At 52.9% G+C, this 20,881-nt stretch overlaps 1 protein-coding gene across 8 annotated transcripts in view; it reads left to right on the forward strand.

Annotated features, from left to right (window-relative positions):
• The window catches only part of ATP2B2 (ATPase plasma membrane Ca2+ transporting 2), a 284,665-nt gene that overhangs the window by 248,858 nt on the left and 14,926 nt on the right, over window positions 1-20,881 (forward strand). For all 8 annotated transcript variants that reach the window (XM_044253000.1, XM_044252999.1, XM_044253001.1 and 5 more), the window contains 7 exons: window positions 3,635-3,876; window positions 4,991-5,225; window positions 13,396-13,575; window positions 13,765-13,852; window positions 16,879-16,985; window positions 17,425-17,616; window positions 20,190-20,403. In XM_044253000.1, coding sequence (XP_044108935.1) covers window positions 3,635-3,876; window positions 4,991-5,225; window positions 13,396-13,575; window positions 13,765-13,852; window positions 16,879-16,985; window positions 17,425-17,616; window positions 20,190-20,403 — 1,258 coding nt within the window. The remainder of the gene's footprint in view (window positions 1-3,634; window positions 3,877-4,990; window positions 5,226-13,395; window positions 13,576-13,764; window positions 13,853-16,878; window positions 16,986-17,424; window positions 17,617-20,189; window positions 20,404-20,881) is intronic.

Raw genomic sequence — 20,881 nt, forward strand, 5'->3', positions numbered from 1 at the left:
AAAGTTACATATACACACCATATATAAACACACACACACAACTGCATATATATACACACCATACACATACAACGGACACACTATGCACATACACACCACATGTGTTTATAGCTGTACACATACACATCACACTCACACACATCATACACATACAGTTACACACACACACTACACATACAATTACACATACAACTGCACACACCACACACACACAGAGCTGCACTGCTGAGCCTGGGAAGGTCCCCAAGGAGTCTGCTTTCTGGGAGTAGGTCTCCCCAGGGCGTCTCAGCCAGTCCCACTGTCCTGGCCACTCACACTGATCTGCCTTCCCAGCCTCTGGGAAAGAACCCAGGGCTCTGCTGCCTCATGTACCTTGGGAGGCCTAGCACTGAGAAGCTCCTGCGGAGACAGGCCTTTAGAGGAGAATTCTGGAAGCCAAAGTTCCACCCCATCTGGCCTTCCACGGGCAGCCCCCGACAGGGACAAGCACAGAATTACTCGTGTATTATTTCCACAAATATTCACTGGTTACTCCATAGTGGGAGACAGACACATTTCCCCTGATCCCCTTGGACTCTAAATCAATCATCAACCAGTTCACTAGTTAACCAGAGATCTCTAGGGCTAGTGGAGACAGGAAGGACTCTGGGGAGAGCATGTGCTGTGGGCTCAGAGCCGAGAACACTGGGGTCCAACCCTAGCTGGGCCACTGACTAGCGATGTGAGTTCACCTCTCTGGGCCTCCCCGCACACAGCTGTGAAGTGGGAACACTCTCGCTGGCCTCCCCAGGCGCTGAGGGGGCACACCCCGACCACACATGTGACAAGCCCGATAAAGGACAGGGCCGATCGACATTCAAACAGTGGCCGCTGCTGCTGCTGCTGCTGCGGTTAAGCTGGTTGGTGGTTCATCCAGGCACGGGGGGTGGGGGCAGTACCTGTTGAGGGGTGAGGAGGAGTGGGCTAGGCCACCAGAGAGGGCCACTCGGCAGAAGGTTGTTTTCTATCTGCTCCTAGAAGCATCATCATATGGCATGTGCTACAGTTTACTATGCTGGATTGTTTGGAGGGATTTTCTGGAGGTTTCTAAGCAGTAAAACACCTGTAACATCAAATGAACCATCTAAACTGTTTTTAGGTGGTATTAAGTACATTCCAGTTGTGCGACCATCCCCACCATCCATCCCAGAACTTTTCATCATTCCAAACTGAAACTCTGTCCCATCAAAAACTAACTCCCCATCCCCCACCATCAACAACCAGCCCCTAGTCCCCACCATCGTACTTTCTGTTTCTGTGAGTCTGACTCTTCTAGGTACATAGTACAGGTAGAATTCTACAGTGTCTGTCCTTCTGTGACTGGCTTATTTCACTTGTAATGTCCTCAGGGTTTATCCATGTGGTCACATGTGTTAGAATTTCCTTCCGTTTTAAGGCTGGTTAATACTCCCTTGTATGTCTGTACCACTCTTTATTTATCCATTCATTTGTCTATGGCCACATGGATTGCCCCCACCTCTTGGCTTTTGTGAGTAATAACGTCATGAACATGGGTATACAAATGTCTTTTGAAGTCCCTGCTGCCAATTCTTTCAGGGTATATATATATATATATATATAACCAGAAGTGGAATGATGGATTATATGGGAATTCCATGTTTAATCTTTTGAGGAACTACCATCCTGTTTTCCACAGCAGCTGCACCTTGTCACCTTCCCACCAACAGCACACAGAGCTGCGATTTCTTCACATGCTCACCAACGTTTGTTTTCTGCTTTGGCTTTCTCTAGTAGCCATCCAAATGAATGTGAGGTGGTATAAGCTAGTTATGCTTCTTTTTTTTTTTCTTTTTCGTTTTTTTTTTTTTTTAACTAGACTTCCCACCAGAGTTGAGCCCAATGTGGGGTTTGAACTCATGACCCTGAGAGCAAGATCTGAGCTGAGATCAAGAGTTGGAGGCTTAACCGACTGAGCCACCCAGGCATCCCTAGCTGCACTTTTTTTCATCTCATTTTTGCAGATGTTGTTTATAACTTGTAGTTCTTCTAGTCATCATTCCTTCCTCTTGGCTCTATTTACCCCCCAGGACCCCAAACACGAACATGAATTTTCCTCTCGAAATTATGCCTAGTGGCAGCATCCAGCATTCCCAAAAGGCTCCATACAACAGGGAAATGTGTTGAATGAAGCTCTGCGCTAGGAGCCAGGGGCCTGGGGACAGCCCCAGGTCTGCCCCTTTGTAGGTCTGTGACCATGAGCAAGTCACTTCCCTGCCGGGCCTGCTTCCTGGCCATGAAAATGGAAACAATACCAACACCTTAACTCCCTTACAGAATCAGAGCCCTAGAGATAAAAAGGCTCATGGAAAGCCTACAGCAATAGAAAAAACCTCCGGGTTTGTCAAGATCTAGGAAAAAAAAAAAAATCAAAAGACAAAAGGGGTGGGCCCCTGCTTCATAGTACACACGTAGGCGATCTCGGAGCTCAAGTTCATGGAAACAGATTGAATTAACGTAGGAAGCAGCTCTGCCCCTTGCAACCATAGATTGTTTGAAATCCTTTTAGAGGAAAATTAAAATATTTCACAGAGGGTAATAAAATGCCGGGTATTTTGAAGGCATAACTGCTCAGCTCTCTTGGGCTAATAAGTAATTAGGCATTTTTATTTAAGTACTCCATGTTGTCATTTTCTTTCATTAGTAGAGAGGGGACAAAAACTGTTGTGGAAAAGACATAAAATTCTGGAAATCACCAGAAGGTTAATTATAAAAATGTAGAAAAAGTTCAAAGTAAGTAAAGAGGGGGTGCTGGGTGGCTCAGTCGGTTGAGCGTCCAGCTCTCATTTCAGCTCAGGTCATGCCCTCAGGGTAGTGGGATCGAGCCCCACGATAGGCTCCTCACTGGGCGTGGAACCTGCTTAAGATTCATTCTCTCCCTCTCCCTCTGCCCCTCACCACTGCTCTCTTGCTCTCTTTGAAGTAAAAAAATAATAAATCTTTAAAAATTAAAAATCAAACACATAGGATAATAATTCATGCCCCTTTTAAGACAGAGATTCTTTCTGGGACAAGGGATGGATTCTGCAGACAAGGAGGGATACACAGGGGGACTCACTTTTTTTTTTTTTTTAAAGATTTTATATATTTATTTGAGAGAGAGAGACAGTGAGAGAGAGCATGAGCGAGGAGAAGGTCAGAGAGCGAGGCAGACTCCCCATGGAGCTGGGAGCCTGATGTGGGACTCGATCCCGGGACTCCAGGATCACGCCCTGAGCCGAAGGCAGTCGTCCAACCAACTGAGCCACCCAGGCGTCCCGGGGGACTCACTTTTATCTGTCATGTTTCCCTTCTCCAGAAAGAAAAATCTGAAGGAAATAGGGCATACTGCTCAGGTCCTACAAAGCTGGATGGAGGGTACCCAAGTGTTTCTTTTCTTATTCTCTATCTACCTTGTAGGTGTTGAAAGAGTTCGTAATTTTTAAAAAGCTGATCTTGCTTAACTGCTTTCATTCAGAGCCAGGATTGGGTCTGGGATGGAGAGGGCTGCGGGTGCGGGTGGCCGGAAAGGGGGCTGGCTGGCCCCGGGGTCTGAGAGGCAACCCCATGTGAGCCTCCCTGGCCTCTCTCCCCGCAGCCCCCAGAGAAGGAAGGAGCCCTGCCTCGGCAGGTGGGCAACAAGACAGAGTGTGGTCTGCTGGGCTTCGTGCTGGACCTGAAGCAGGACTACGAGCCTGTGCGCATCCAGATGCCGGAGGAGAAGCTGTACAAGGTGTACACCTTCAACTCCGTGCGCAAGTCCATGAGCACGGTCATCAAGCTGCCCGACGAGAGCTTCCGCATGTACAGCAAGGGCGCTTCCGAGATCGTGCTCAAGAAGTAAGCTCCACGTGGCAGGGCTGGGCAAGGGGGATGGGACAGGGAGCCGGGGATCACCAGGTCGTGCTGTGCAGTCTGTCCTTCGGGCTGGGCTGGAGGGCCATCTGACACCCAGAGGTGCCCTTCCCAATGTCCCACAGCAGGACCATCTCCAGGAGCTTCCTCCACTATTTCCTCTTGAAACTCTACAGAGAGCCCTCCCCTTCTCGTCCCTACATCACAGGATCACCAGGAAGTTCCACCTGCTGTCACTGTTAAATCTCCCTCATTCCCTCAGCACAGAGATGGTTGACGATAGTGGTATTCATTGTTAGCCAGTCAACTCCGGCTCTAGGTGCCAGAGAGAAGCCTGGGGAGCTAAGCTAGTCACTCCTGGTCCCTGGACTTCAGTTTCCCCACTCAAACCTTGATGGGATTGGTCTAGCCCAGTGGTTCTCAATCCTGGATACACATTGGAATCATCCCAGGGAGCTTATAAAAAACCACTGATACAGGGGGCCTGGGTGGCTCAGTCACTTAAGTGTCCAACTCTTGATTTCCACTCAGGTCATGATCTCAGGGTTGTGAGATCAAGCCCTGCGTTGGGCTCTGTACTGGGTGTGGAACCTGTTAAAGATTCTCTCTCTCCCTCAGCCCCTCTCTCCCAAAATAATAAAAATAAATTGGAACCTTTGGAGTAGGGCTCACACGTGGGTCTTTATTTATTCTGTGTTCCACCTAAGCCATTCTAATGTGTGAACAAGGTCCAGAACGACTAGCCTAGGTTTCATGCCCTCTGAAAACCATTTTAGCTGTGGAACTATTTTTTCAGATGAAATCTCATGAATATAAGACAGATCAAAGTAGATGTGCTCTTGCTGAATGGACTGGGGCAGATATGGCAAGAAGGCTGCCTGATTTCTTTTTGGCTGGTCCTGATTTCATCCCTGCATGGGGCCCAGGGGCCTGGACCAGCCCTGAAGCATTATGGGAGATGAAGTGGATGGATGCTGGATGACCAACCACAGCCAGCTGGACATCCCTGGGGATGGGGAGGGGAGCACGAGCTGGTCAGACGGAGGACCCTTGGGCCCTTGGCTGAACCTTACCCAGCTCCCCCCTCATCTGCCCCCAGATGCTGCAAAATTCTCAATGGGGCAGGGGAGCCCCGGGTCTTCCGGCCCCGCGACCGGGACGAGATGGTGAAGAAAGTGATTGAGCCCATGGCCTGCGATGGGCTGCGCACCATCTGTGTGGCCTACCGAGACTTCCCCAGCAGCCCCGAGCCCGACTGGGACAATGAGAACGACATCCTCAATGACCTAACCTGCATCTGCGTGGTGGGCATCGAGGACCCCGTGCGGCCCGAGGTAAGCACCCTACCAGCAGGCTTGGAGGGGCTGGGAGTCCTGCCTGCTGGTAAGCTAGTATAAGTTGCCTCACCTCCCTGAGCCTCAGTTTCCCTGTAGCATCCACAAGACTTTCTCTTTACCTACTCCTAAACACTCAGACTCCTGAGACCAGAGTAGGTCACGCTTGGCATTGGTCTGCTCAGGACATCAGGCAACCAGCAGGCAGGCGCTGCTTTGCCACGGGAGCAGCCCTAGAGCCATCGCCCAACCAGAAACCTCCCCTTGATCCCAAGGGACAAGCATGGGGGCGGCCCTACCTTAGAAGCCTCTTGCCCCACAGGAGCCAGGATCTCCTATAGCACAACCATAGGCCTAGGTTCCAGGGTCCCCATAAAGGAGACACCCAGAAACTAAGTCACTGGTGTTCAAGAAAACCCCCAGTGTGATGTCACACCAGCAGGTAGAGTTCTGTCCATTCGGATCCAGTTTCCCAATCAATGTAGCCTAGCGGGCTTGCACAGTGACACAGCCCACAGTCTCCCATTCTCAGATCTCCAGGGGCACAGGGCCATGAAGTTATCCAAAGGTCAGACTCCCAGGTGGAAGAGAAGAGTGATGATAGCAAACCCCCCCGCCCCAAGAAGGACCCAGGAAGGTGATACAGAAAGTGCACCTAAAGGAGTGCTCAGATCACACAGGTGTTCATTCTCCTTTAGCTGCATCTGCCCCGGGCGGGAAGACGGAATTCAGTGCTGGGGTTCATAGGGTTGGGCGAGGATGGACATGGGTGCTCAGTCAGACTGCCCAGGCTGGAAAGGTTGTGGGAAGAAGAGAAGGCAGCCTCGAATCTCCAAAACGTTGCTGTGGGCAGGCAGAGTGAGTCCTCACCCTGGGGAGCCCCAGAGGGTAGAGCCAAGGGCAGGCTGGCCTCCACATCATTGGAGGACTAACACAGCTGCTGGGTCCAGGGCTGATTCCCAGGCCGGTGGGGACGGGGCCCACCTTGGTCTCGGCTGTGGAATTCGGTGATGGGGCCTCTCAGGGCCACCTTCCTCCACTGGAGGCAACTTTGCTGTCCCCACTTGTCCTGATACCATTCTCTGGGGGCCTCTCGGTGTTCCCTGCCCCTTATAGAGCCTCCACTTCCACTTCTTTCCAGTGAAAAGGGGTAGACAAGTGTTTTCCAAATTCCTAGTCCTGATGCTGTAAGAGTCTCTGTTCCAAAGACCAAATGAAACTAGAATGTCACAGATGTGGACTTAAATGTTTTTGTAGCAACGAGAGGTGTCGTTGAAATGTGAGCTCAGGTCTCAAACAGACCTGGGATCCCGAGTCTCAGCATTACTGGCTCTGTGACCTTGGGCCAGTTACATAACCTCTCTGAGCCTCTGTTTCCTCATCTGTAGACTGGGGATAATAATAGTATTCTCCACACATACACTTCCCAGGATACTATGAGGTATCAGATCATGCACATACCACAAACAGTCAGTATCTGGCACGAGGTACATGGCCCTTAAATGGGGTTCCCTTCCTCTGTGCCCCTCCCCAGTAGTTCAGAACTCTGGACCCAGTGACAGGTAACAGTTCCTAACACAGAGCCTGGCTTATGGATTCATTCATTCCACACTTAATTGTGTGGAATGAATGAATGAGAATGAACGGGACTTGAATACCAGTCTTCCAATACTATGCCTGGTACACATCTCACATGCTCACACCCTCTGTAGACCTCCACAGACCTCTTCACTCCCACCCAGAGCCTAAAGCATCAAAGGCGATTTGTTGCCCAGGTGCTTGGCCCTGGAACCACATGTGTTTTCCTGCAGACTGTGTCTTTCCGTGGACAGACAGGCCATTTAGCAACCTCCCCACAGGATGCCCACTCATGACCTACCACCAGTGGGTTCAGGCTTCCCATGACAGGCCATCCCCTTACGGGCACCAGGGACTAGTCTCCATGTAGCAGACGGGGCCAGCCTGCATCTCCCTTGTCCTTCTCATCCCCAGAGCTCCTTGCCCATCACTGTGCCTCAGAACCATCCCCAAAGTGGGGTGGAAAGCAGCATCAGACACATACCTTTTTTTGGTCATGACCTGTGCTAATAAGAAACATATTTTATATCATGACTCAGTAAGCACATACATTTAACCAAAATAATAATGTCACAAAGTAACGTGATGCCCTTGTATTTTCTATTCTCTTCTATTTCTCTCTTTTTTAATGCAAGTCACCACCTCCTAAACTAATTTGACAATGCACTAAAGGGGTTGAGCTGCTGCTGACCTAGACCAAATGCCTCCCCCGGCCCCAGGGTGCAGGTGAGAACACTGAGGGTAAGCAGGGACAGTGAGTTTCTGGAAGTCTTGCTGTAAGTGGCTGAGCTAATCCAGATTAGAACAGGTTTTCTGCATTCCTGCCCCAGGCCTTGCTCCTAGGTGCCACAGAAATGAAAAGGCAAGGGGTTCTAAGTCAGGAGGGTACATATTCCAGCTGGGTACTGGAATATTCCACTAATAGCATGATCATCCAGAGACGCAGGCTTCAGGCACAGACTCCCAGCAGGGCTGGGAGCGCTTTCATTCTGGAGAGCCCTGCCTTGGAGAAAGGGGGCCTGGACACAAGCCCAGCTGTGCCACTCACAAGCCACATCCTCCTCTCTGTGCCTTGGTCTTCTCATCTGTAAAATGGGAGGTTGATCCAGATGCTCTTCAGATCCCTGCCAAGCTCCAACATTCTGAGCTGGCTGACGGGGAAATCTTCCCCTGACACCTTTCCTTGCTTCCATCAAGTAAGTGCATCCTTATTGGTGACCTCCTCTCTGCCCTGGGCTCTCTCCCAGGATGTAGATTTCGATATCATAAGTTGTGTTGGGGAGCATACTTACTAGGCTGACACAGCAGGGTCAAGAGACATGGGTTCTAATCCCGCCCCGGCCACCCCCTCACAGAAGGCTTCAGGCGCATCTCCTCCCTGGGTCTCAGTTTCCCCATCCGAACAATGAAAGAGTTGGACATTCCCAAGTGAGAGACACCAGCACGGTTGCTAGGGACGCAACTCAAAAGTATAAAAGCTCTGACCTGTCGATTCACCATTTCCTAGTGGGGGGGGGATGGCTTTTGATTTATTTGGGTTTTATTTTGATTTATTTGGATTTATACACATGGAGCCAAATTCCAACAGTTTAACAGACAAGGTGAAGTAACCTCCCATGCTCCCCTCCCCAGGGTCTCTGACTCCCGCCTCACAGGCAGCCACCGTCTCTAGCTTTTGGGATGACCTTAGGGCAGTGTCTGTGCCTGCAGTTTGGGTCAGGCTCTCCCAGGCAACCCTGAGGCTGGCCAGAGCACAAAGGTCAGCCTAGGCCACTTCTGGGGTACTACAAACATTTGCAGCAACTGCTGGAACACACACTACCCCCTCAATTTCCCCATCTGTCGAGGGAATAAATGACGTTGCCTTCCTCCCTTGAGAAGACAGAACAGATCAAAACAGGCTTGTCGATCACCCCCCAGACACATACACGCTTCTCGGTGGGTACGTTTTCCAACACCACCTGAAGCCACCGCGGATGAAGCCATGAGAAGAGCAGCAGCCCGGGATTCACCGGGTTATCTGGGGGTGTTTGGAGCCCTTAGAGTCACAGACAACGGGTGTCACCAGAAACAACAGATGTTTAAAAGCCTTTATTTAATGAAAACAGGAAGCACCCTTTTTCTGGCTGGTTTTCCTCCGTGAGAAATATCTTGGATAATTTTAGTGAAAGAAGGAATTTTTTTTTTCCATTTTACAGCAACTTTGTCTATGTGGAAAGTATATTTCAGCCAGATCGGTGCCTCGGTGGCTTGGGTCTTAATCATCCCTGGCTCCTCAGTGCCCAGACCAGTGAGATGTTCAGTAGCTGTTTGTCAAATGAATGACCGAGTGAGCAGTACAAGGAGAGCCTGAGTGCAGATTAAGGAAGCACCCCATAGGGCTGGAGGAATCCAGAATGGTTTTATGAGTAGGGGCATTTCACCTGAAAGGGGGAAAGACTCCCAAATTAAGGGAGAGAGGGCATTCTAGGCGGAGGGAATAGCTCTGGCAAACGCAGACAGGTGAGAGTCTAGTGAATACCGTGGACTTACGAGAGAAATGGGAAGGAGGGGAGCCTGGAGCTAAATTGGGAAGAGTAGGCATGTCCCCACCCAAATCCATTCACCAGGCCAGGCTTTGAGGGATTTCAGCAGAGAGATGTTTCATGATGACCCATGTGCCCTGTGCCAGGCCCCTGGATGTGTCCTGAGCAGTCGGTGGTCCCTGCCTTCCAGAGCCCACAGCCTAGTGAAATGCCCAGTAAAAGGGGACGAGTAAGTAGACCCATAGCATGTGAGAGTGTAAAGCCATTCTGAAGTACAACAAAGACGTCTGGTTACAGGGTCCACTGCCCAGTAAGGGAGGTGGCTGAGGAGGCCCTCAGGGGTGTCCAGGTCCATCTGGAATCCCCCCCCCTACAGGCAGGTCACAGGCCTCTAAGGTACCTGACCCAGGAATCGTGGTGGCATGGTCACACCATTCCTCCACCCCAAACAAATGGCTGCCCCTCCCTGTCCCCAGATGCCAGGTGTGCCCCACCCCCCACTACATCTGTATCCACACCCTTGCCATCCCTCCCCATCTCCTGGAGCAGAAAGAACAAGGAAGAAAGACCATGGTCAGGTGCATTGCCAGCCATCCTACCCCTACCACCAGCATCTACTGTCCCCAGGCTTGGTACCATTTGCCCCTGCCACAGCATCACCTAGCTTCATCCCCACTTTACAAGCCAACACTCAGGTGGATCCCCAGGGCAAAGCCCAACTGAGCCTTTCGGCCCCTAAGCCCTCTCTCCCAGGGGCAGAGAAACCTCCACCACACAGAGGAGAGGGTGGGAGCCAGAAAAATTAGCTGCCTCTTTTTTCTCCCTGAGTCACCTTGTTTCGGGAAGACCTAGAGTGTGGCGATTCCAAGCAGGCAGATTCCAGCTCCCTGAGACAGCCTTGAAAGCTTTAGTGTTTCTAGAACAGGGTTCCAGTCACTTCATTCCCAGCTCAGAACTTATCATGGCTCCCAGGCCTAGTACTGAGTCCCTGATTCCAGCACCTTCTGACAGCAGGTCCTTCTCCAGCTTCATGCTTCCTGGCTCCTGCCCCACATCCTCCTCAGCCTCACCCCCTCCAGATCACCTTCCATGTCCTTTCTATAGCACCCTTCCCAACTTCTCTGCCAGTGCCTCTCATGGGACACTTCTCTGTGGCCCAGGCCACAATGAAGCAGTCATATGTGTAGCTCTAGCCTGGGCAGAGTGCCAGGCACCAGAGCCTCAGTTAGTGCTGACAGACCAGAAGAAACTCAAACATCCCCCTCTCCAGGAAGCTTTCCCGTATTTCTCCTCTCCCTCTACTTCCTTCTGAAGGAATGGCACCCTCCTCTGGGCTCCCAGAGCCCTTTTACAGAGATCTTTACCAAAGACCCTGCCTCCTACAAGAGTATAAGCCAGACCCAGAGCACCTGCTCTCATCTGAAAGAAGAATGATTATGTGAAAGGATATGATAGACTTGTTCCCCTATGGAGTGGTCAGCCTTGGAAGGAGTGAGTACCCCAGGCTCAGAAGCCTGCAAGCAAAGACTGGCTGGCCATTTGTGGGATGCCTAGCCGGAGATCTGGGCAATGAGAAGAGAGTCAGAGTCATGACCTCAAGTCCCTTCCAACTCTAAGAGCCCAAGTATCTTTGAATCAAACATAGCCTGAATCATTCCTTTGAAGGCAGGAGCCAGATAAGGTGTATGTCCCCAAAAGAGCAGTGACTCTTTCCTTTCCTCTGGAACAGAAGACAGCAGGGGGCTGCAGTCTGGGTTACAGACACTGTGAGGACATTGATAAATTACGTAAGCAGGATGTTGGACATTCCACATCCCCACTTCCTCTGGGTCTGTGAAAAGAGGTCACGTTTGCCTGTGTGAGCCGCCGCTGTGGCATGAAGCAGAGGCCTTGCTCACGTGGCCCCCAAGTGAGGGAATAAATTTAGAGAAGCCTCTTCCCCGGGCCCCAGAAGTGCACCCAGAGGAGACCTGCGGCCAGCTTACCCAGCTCCAGCCCTCGTAACACAGAGACCCCTCACTACCTGTCACCACAGCTGGTCTCGGATACTATTCTGGGAGCCAAAGGGGCCTCCTGGCCTTACTTAGCCTGGAGCCGGCCTCTTCATGGCATTTGTTCCTTGTTCTGCCACAAGATGGCCATGCTCAGGAGTCTTGATGTTCTCTACAAGCAGCAGGGGGCAGCCCCTGAAGGAGAGTGACACCCAGGCTGAACTTTAGGCAGGTCGCCCACTGGTGGTCAGGTAGGGGAATGATGGAAGAGGGGCAAGGCCAGAGGCAGGGAGCCTGAGGAGGGCCTGGGCGGTGACCCCACGTTGGAATGGTGGTTCTCTGTGCTCACAGAACAGCAGGGTATGGGAGGGAGCGGGAAGAGGCTAGAGATTTTCAAGATCAATCCTTGTTTTTAAAATTCCCAAGGGCAGGAAGGGGACCAGTGGGCAGGTGTCCACAATCAGATTATGAACCAATGTTCTAATTCTTTATTTGAGTTTGCTGGGCTGCCATGATGAAGTAGTAGCACAGATTAGGGGCCTCCAACAACAGAACTGGACTGCCTCACAGTTCTGGAGGCTGGAAGTCCAAGATCAGGGTGTTGGCAGGGTTGGTTTCTTCTGAGGGTCGTGAGGAAGAATCGGCTTCAGATATTTTCCTCTCCCCCAGTGCCCCCACCCAAGCTTACAGGGGTTTGTTGGGAATCTTCAGAATTTCTTGACTTGTGGCAGCAAGTCTCTAATCTCTGCCTTCATCCTCATGTAGCATTCTCCCTGTACGTGTGTCTGGGTCCAAATACCCCTCTTCATAAAAACCCCAGTCACATTGGTCTAGGGCTACTCTACCGACCTCATGTTCATTACCTTTATAAACACTCTATCTCCCAGTAAGGTCACATTCACAGGCACTGGGGGGTTAAGACTTAAATATATTTGGGGGGCCACAGAGTGGTTGGGCATGGCCATAGTTCAGCCTATAACAGTCTTCAGACCCTCTCAGCAGTGGCTTGGCAGAGTAGGAATGGGAGTGAGCTCCCCAGACACTGTGACATGCAAGAGGAGTGGTAGTCAGACTCCACCTTTCCAAGCCTGAGATTCTAAAGTGCTTTGGTCTTCTTGTACAACTGGATTTTCTGCCCTTCATATGTCTTCTTCCACTCAAAGACATTTTGCAGCAAATAGCAAATATTACCTTATTATTTTATCATTGGTCACTGCCCATGGGTCAGAATCCCTTGTTCAGTTGGTCTGTGTTGTGTGTGAAGACCTGCAGCAGCTCCAGGCTGGTTTCTGCATCTTAATCACTGGGCAAATAAATCCACAGCTCTGCATAGGAGTGGGGGGATGGGGGGGGTGCCATGCGGGGCTTACCCTCTCCTGACTGGCTGCATCTACTCTGGCCTGATTGGCCCAGGTATCAGTCTATCATTCATTACAGGCATAGAGGGCAGGAGGCAGTCCTTACTCTCATGGCAAGGTCCTATTTTACATGAAGTATAATCATTTGTATTTATTCAAAGTCAGTGTCACATTTTGTAAATGAAATGCTCCCAAATGCAGTGCCCCCATACCCCCAGCCAAAAAAAAAAACAAAACAAAAAAACAAAACAAAAAAACCCCTGAAAATGTGTGAACATATTTCTCACTGAGTTCATAGGAACCGTGCATATGAATACAGGAACACATTCCTCTGTATAACAGAGTCTTCTAACCCCACCTGGGGTGTTACTGAGGACTTTCTCAAAGTCCTTGCCCCTAAGTCAGAATAGCTCGTGGTTTCATCTCAGAAGAGACCATCATAGTGTTAGGTGGTAGCTGCCTGGGACTCTGCTGAGAATTCTGAGACCACATCAGGGTTTAATCAGCAGATTCTGTGATTGATTAACAATGCCTGCCATGTACACAGGATGGAAGGAAAGGGTCTACATGCCATATGTGCTGTCAGCATCTCACAGTCATCAAGGCCCCTTCCACTAGGGCTTCCCATGAACAGGGCTCACTCTGGAATCCATAAGGGAAGTGAGGGCCTGCTGCAGGGGTGCTCACCCCCACTGCTCCTGCTCCCCCCAACTGCTAGGTCCCAGAAGCCATCCGCAAGTGCCAGCGGGCAGGCATCACCGTCCGCATGGTCACTGGTGACAATATCAACACGGCCCGGGCCATCGCCATCAAGTGTGGCATCATCCATCCTGGGGAGGACTTTCTGTGCCTGGAGGGCAAGGAGTTCAACCGGAGAATCCGCAACGAGAAGGGAGAGGTACTTGCCCAGCACATCCGTCAGAGGGATGAACTGGGGGGTGGAGGGTACTGCCTGGGAGGCATGGGGGCTGCATGACTGTACGGAGGTCAGCCAATGTGCCACTCAGAGCCCCGTGACTTTGAGTGAGCCCCCTCCCTTCTCCAGACCTCAGTTTCTCTCTCTGACCCTTTCCCCATCCCTCTCCAGATTGAACAGGAGCGAATTGACAAGATCTGGCCAAAGCTCCGGGTGCTGGCTCGCTCCTCCCCGACAGATAAGCATACCCTCGTCAAAGGTAAGACTTGGGGGGCAGTTCTGAGGCCAGGACCCTCTCCTCTCCTGGTGCCTGCAGCTTCTTTCCAGGACAGAGGGCTTTTGCATGGGGCTCCCCACACCTGGCAACACCCTTGTCTCACCCTCACTGCAGTCCTGGGAGGCCCTCTAAGAGCCCTAGTGATCTGGAGAGGTTGTGAGTCTTCTCTCTGCTTTCCGCTTCTAGGAAGCAATGGGACTGGGTCTGTCTATGTCCAAAACTCTTAGACTAAGGGTCGGATAGGGCCCACAGACATGTTGTGGTTGGTTGGTATAGTACCTTTTTTATGTTGAATTTGGATGACTTTGAACAGACTCTCTCCTCACAATCGAATCAGTCTTCCCTGCTCCTCATTGTCTGCTGTCCAGGTGACTTCACTTCTTTATGTTCTCAGTCTGCCCCCCGAGCTTGTGAGTTTGAGACCCTTGGTCTGCCTGGTGTCTGAAGACCCCAACCAGCATCTGTAATGGGGACCCGCAAGGTGGGCTATCCTGGGAATAGCAGCCTGAGAGATGAGGCCAAAAGCTAGCATCCTTCTCCTTCCTTGTCTTCCTCCAGAGAGAAGGCGTACCACCTGTTGAGCCCATGTAGGTGGCCAGGTGCTGGGCATTTTTAGAGTCATACAGCCCTGGCTTCAAGTCCTGGCTTGGCTGCTAACCTGTTCTATAGCCTTTGGCAAGTCTCTCCTCTTCTGGAACTCAATTTCTCCATCTTTAAAATGGCCACTGAAGGGCAGGTTTCTCACTGAGGTCATCCCTGGGGCATCTTGATTCCTCTCCCAAAATGCTGCCCAGGACATTAGTGGAGGCAGATCCGGCTTGGTGACAGAAACACAGCACCCCAGAATCACAGATATCAGAGCAGGAGGCACCCCCAACCCACCTCCATTTCTTCTTCAATGACTCATTCATTCAATTACTCATTCTCTTGATACGTGTTTTTGAAGTACCTAAGTGTCAGGCCCTGCTCTTGGCAAACATGGTCCTTCCCTCTTGGAATTCATGGTCCAGATTCCACCCAGCAGACATTAAATAAATTTCCTTGTACAGACCTAGAGGTTGTATTGGTGGAAGAGAAGGTTGGGGCCCTCTGTTGGCCTCTTATTAAGGCTACGGATGGATGTCACATCATAGGCCATCGAAGGTGGGTTGAGGGTCCAGAAGAAAGGGCCTGTGTTTCAGGTGGGGCAGAGAACTGCACTGTGAAAGACCCGAGGCAAAGATTTCCAGACACCTTCAAGAAATAGAAAGAAGCTCACTTGGCCAGGCAGGAGGAAAACTCAGCGCCTTCCCTGCTCTGGAGAAGCACGTAGGAAAGCTGAGGGAACCAGGGGAACAAAGGCATCAAATGCCCAGTAGACAGAGACTGGAGGCTGAGTGTTGACCAGGAACTCGGACTGCTGCCAGCCAGGGGAGCAGCCCAGGATGATTCCTGGAGCACATGGCCTTGGATCTAGGCCTGAAGAGGGTGAAACTTGGACACATGCAAAGGGCTAGGTTGGTGGCTACAAAGGCTTCTCAATTCGGGGACCCTTTCCCTCATCCTACAGATGCTGCCTACCAGGCACAGAATAGGGTGAGACACATACCGGAGTTACAGTGATCTGATTAGGGCAGGTGAGGGTCCTCAGGGAGTCACAAAGACTTCCCCAGGAGAAGTGGCATCTAAGCTGAGACTACAGTTGTGGGACAGGCACAGCTAGCCGAGGGAAGAGCCCGGGCAGATGGGTGAGGGAGCCGGCTTTGCAGATAGTCATTCCTGTGACTGGAGCACAGATCGAGAGCGGCCAGAGACGAGAGAAAATCAGAGAATGGGTGAAGCCTGACCACCAGGGATTTCGAACTTTCTGATTAGAGCTAAGAACATGGATGTCACCCTGAAGCCAGTGTGGGTAGTGATAGAATGACTCTCAGCTGGGGCGGAAGGGACAGGTCAGTCCTAGGGGGCAGGGGGTGTCAAGAGAAATCCCAGCACTGCTGTGCAGAATGGACGGGCAGCCTGGGGTTGGTGGGGAGCAGGGGGGATGCTGCTGGCACAGGGGGTCGGGCAGAGAAAAATGAAATTGTTCCTGTGGGATCTTGGAGTGGAATCTCTGCAGACGTCAGTGACGGATGTGAGGTGTGGGGTAAGAGAGGCTCATGCCAAGAGTGACATTCAAATCTCTGTCCTGTCCATTAATGTATCTTCTCAAACTCCACATGTGCCCAATGAGGACACACTTCACCCACTCTTTTCTACTGGCCCCAGCTCAGTGACCGGGCCACGTGCCATCTGTTTATTCTATTTGTTGGAATATTTTCTTTTTATTTATTTTTTCTTTTTTTAAAGATTTTATTTATTTGACAGAGAGAATGAGAGACAGAGAATGGGGTGGGAGTGGAGAGGAGCAGAGGGAGAGGGAGAAGCAGGCTCGCCACTGAGCAGGGAGCCCTATGCGGGACTTGGTCCCAGGACCCCAGGGTCATGACCTGAGCTAAAGGCAGATGCTTAATCAACTGAGCCACCCAGGCTCTCCTGAATATTTTATTGAGAGTGAATGTTTGGAGAGAGGTCAAGGCCAGATGGTGGATCAGGGGCCATTGGCAAATGGTCTCCTCAGGAGCGAATGAACCCCCAGGTAGAAGGTGCTAAAGGAGCAGATGGTGGGAGAAGGGAGGAGCTCCTGGAACCCAGGCAGAGGGAGATGTGTTTCCAGCTGGGGTAGCTACCCGTGTGGCCAAGGGCTGCAGAGAGTGAAGAGGGTGCTGGAGAGACCGTCGGGGCCCAGACCACAGAGGACGACCAGCCAGCACGGGGCTCAGGTGCCCAACATCCCCAGCAGGTGCTGGCAGCTGTGGGCAAGCCTGGAGCTGGGGGAAGAGCCACAGCTAGAGTGGGGAGGTAGGGCAGGGGCCAGAGAGGAGGCTGGGCCCGGCCTGGGGTCCTCCCAACAATCAGGGCCAGCCCCAGGCTGCTTCTGGCCCACAGAGTGTCCCAGGGCCCTGACACACTCCTGCCCTGCCCCACAGGCATCATCGATAGCACGCACACCGAGCAGCGGCAGGTGGTGGCCGTGACCGGGGATGGCACCAATGATGGGCCTGCGCTCAAGAAGGCTGATGTGGGCTTCGCCATGGTAGGGGCAGCTGGCAGCGGGCCCCGGGGTGGGGACTGGCAGGAGCTCCTAGGCAGAGGGTATGGGCAACACAGCCTCAGACTGGCTGTGCGGGACCCGCAGTTCACACTCAGCTCACCCACCATCTATTTCACATGCCCAGTGCTCTCAAGGCTCAGCCCGGCCCCCAGGGTCTTCCTGGAAGGGTGGAAGAGGGCTCCCTGCCATGATGGCTGTGGGAGAGGACGGGCAAGGGAAAGTCTTCCTGAAGGCAGAGTTGGCCTCAGGGCGCTGGGGCTGGGAGGAGAACATGCACACACACCCCGTGTGGTCTGGTCACGCTGGGCAGCTGGGAGTATGCATGTGCCTATAGGACTGAGGGTGTGCAGGGCATGAGAACAGCATTGCTTGCGCTGTGCACCACCACCCAGCTGCCGCACACAGGCTCCTGTCCCCACAGGGCATCGCAGGCACGGACGTGGCCAAGGAGGCCTCAGACATCATCCTAACAGATGACAACTTCAGCAGCATCGTCAAGGCAGTGATGTGGGGCCGCAATGTCTATGACAGCATCTCCAAATTCCTGCAGTTCCAGCTGACAGTCAACGTGGTGGCTGTGATCGTGGCCTTCACGGGTGCCTGCATCACGCAGGTGGGTCCTCTGGTGGGGGGCGGGCGCGGGGGTAGGCGGGCAGGATGGGGCATGCCAAAGCCTGGGGGAGCCCCTACCAAGGACCAGGAGTTGCATCACAGACCTCAGGCACAAGCACCAGCCCAAGGAAATGAAGCTCAGCTAGGCGAGGGGCTGGCCCAAGGTCATCTGGCAAATGCAAATAGGAGTCGTCAATCCTCACCTACATGGCTGCCTGACCCAGTCACAGACCTGGTCCTCTCTCCAGGAGGCAGAAGAGGTCATCCTCGAAGAAAGGCAGAGCCCCCAAAGTGAGGCAGGGGCCAGGCAGGGCCCATGAGGGGATCAGGCTACCAGCTGGGGGCAAGGGGCCACCAGGGGGACTAAGCCTTCGGGGGCTTAGTTCCGTCGGGAGTGTGGCAGGAGACGCCTGTTTCCCTGGGGCTCTGAGGCCAGGTTGGGGCTCTTTGTCACTGGGAGAGGTAGTTGTCTGTCAAGATCACCATCTGGGGTCCCATCCCAAGCTCAGGGGAAGCCAGCCAGCAGGCCTGAATGTCTTCAGCCTCACTGTTTCCTCGCCCAGCCCCATGAGGCAGAAACTATGATAATCCCCATTTTACAGAAGCAGAAACTGAGGCTCAGAGACTGGACCAACCAGGGACCTGCCATTGTTCCTGCAGCCTCCAGCTTTCCCCTCGGGGCTGACCAGCCTGGCCTGGGGAGGAAAGGGCCAGTATTCTAAGGCCTCCTGGCAATCACATGGGTAGACAAGCTCCTATGCAGAGAGGAGCCCCAGAAGCCCAGAAGGCTGCACTTCCCCAGAGATCTTTGTGGCCTTGGGAATGCTGCTCCCCTCTGCTGCATTCTGAGCCACTGGCACTGCATGTGGCAGCACCCAAGTACCGTATTCTGAGAGTCAGAGCTGTGAGGTGGCTGGTGGGTTCCTCTGCTCAAAGGACACACTCCTGGTCTGTGGATGAGCGACTCCCTCTAGTGGTGGCTCAGGGAACACTCCCACAGCACAACTGCTCCTGCAAGGCTCCTTGGGGGACCCCACTAATGCCAGATGGGGAAACGGGTTCAAAGAAGACTACCAGTTTGCCTAAGGCTTTAGACTGAGTTGGTGGCAGGGCCATGCAGGACTTGATGGGGAGATGGGGGGCCCTGACCCCAAGGCACATGTCAACAGAGAAGGCTGATGAGCAGGGAAAAGGTGCAGGACACGGGGAAGGTGGCTGCTCTGGGGCACAGGTGGGAGAGGCGGCCTGGAGGAAGGGGCTCTGATGAATCCAGGAGGTGAGTGAGTGTATGGGGAGCAGAGTGGGCCTCGGGGGCTGCACTAAGAAATGATAGAGGGGCAAAGAACTGCTTAGTTTAGGCTACTAGGCTTACAGGGTCAGTGGGCTTCCTGAAGGAAGTGGATGAAGCTAACACTAGAGGGGGAGGCCTGGGCTGGAGAGAGGGTGACACAAGGGAGAGGTGGGCAGCGCAAGCCGGGGGGACAGGTGTGGAGAGGAAAGCAGGGCTAAGGAAGGGGCCGTGGGGGGCACAGAGTTAAAAGACTGGAGAAGAGGAGCCCTGAGGGAGAGGGAAATTGAATGTTCAAGGAGGAGGAGGGCCAGGAGAGTGGGGTCAGGGGCCAGGAGGAAACTATGGCCAAGCGAGGCAGGGAGGTCAGTGAGAGGAGGCTGGAAAATGCATCTCTTGACTGTGACAGGAAAGGTGCTGGTGACCTTGGAGAAGGGGATTTGAGGGACATGGACAGGCCAAAGTCGGGCTGCCAAGGACAAGATACTTGGGGGTACAAGGTGACAGTTGATCAGCTCCTCGAAGCAGTGTGCCCCACATGATATGATTGTGCACTGAGTGGTATGACCATATGATCGCAGTCTCAGCCAGAGAGAGACACGGAAGGATCCACACCAGAATGTGGATGGTGGTCGCCTGTAAGTCACAAGATCACTGATGAGTATTAGCTTCCTCTGTTACTCCCTACTCACCTGAAATTTCTACCATGGATGTATGTTATTTCTGGAATCATAGATACACACAATAATTGCTTAAGGTAAAGTGGGATGATGAGGTAAGAAGGAACTGGGCGGTAGTAACAAGGGGACAGGGGTCATAGGCACTGCTGGTGGGACAGCAGAGACCAGAGCCATGGATAGTGGAGGGGAAAGCAGCAGCGGGAGGCTGAGAAGACAGGATGTGTGCTGGAGACGGGAGAGAGCTTGATCTTACCCAGGAGAGATGTGTCCATGGGGGCTGAAGGGATGGACAGCACATGGTGGGGAAGTGGGTGAATTTACCAGAAGGCAAGTTGCTGCTGACCATCAGGCCTGGAAGACTCAATTTTCTTCTTGGGGGAGAATGGTGGGCAGGTCTAGGCTGTTCTTCAGGGAAGGGAAGGCCCAGCAAACCTGCGGGATGCCTGTTCAGGAGCCCAGCGGACAGGCTAGCTGAAGGCAGACCCACTGGGCAGAGCCAGCTCAAGACACCAGCAAGAAGCTGCTGAGGCCCACACCCGGCCCTTGGTAGCAGCAGGTGTGGCCAGCCTCCCCCGTGACAGCCTCCCCCACCACTGCTGTCCCCAGGACTCCCCTCTGAAGGCCGTGCAGATGCTCTGGGTAAACCTCATCATGGACACGTTCGCCTCGCTGGCACTGGCCACGGAGCCACCTACCGAGACGCTGCTTCTGCGGAAGCCATATGGCCGCAACAAGCCCCTCATCTCACGGACCATGATGAAGAACATCCTGGGCCACGCCGTCTACCAGCTCACCCTCATCTTCACCCTGCTCTTTGTTGGTGAGTCCTCCACCAGCCCACCTGGGATGCCCCAGCCTGGACCCGGCGTTCTGGAGTCACACCCGCCCTCTTGTCTGCCAGTGAAGTCATGGGGCCCGGCGCCATGCAGTGAGTTGCTCAAGGTCACATAGCAAGTCTTGCGCAGAGCCGGGCCCTGTCTCAGATCTGGCCAACCCCAAAGCCAGGGCTCTTCCACCAATGACGGCTCCAGGCACGGAGTACACACTAGGCAAGATGGCACCCAGGTGCAGCTCTCTGCCCCTCACAAGTGCCCTGGAGGGGCCTGAGGCTCTGGCCCCTTCCCTGACCCATTCCTGCACATCTCTGGGCCCTGTGCAGGCACCCTCACTGACCCCTCCTCGGGGAGGGAACAAACACCTGCAGAGCCTCCCATGATCCTCCCAGCATTTTCCTTTAGGCTGCTTGCTTCATTTAGGTCTTACCCACACTCAGCCAGGCAGGGGCCTGTCCACATCAT

Source organism: Neovison vison, chromosome 6 (genome assembly GCF_020171115.1).
Source record: "Neovison vison isolate M4711 chromosome 6, ASM_NN_V1, whole genome shotgun sequence".
Lineage (NCBI taxonomy): Eukaryota > Metazoa > Chordata > Mammalia > Carnivora > Mustelidae > Neogale > Neogale vison.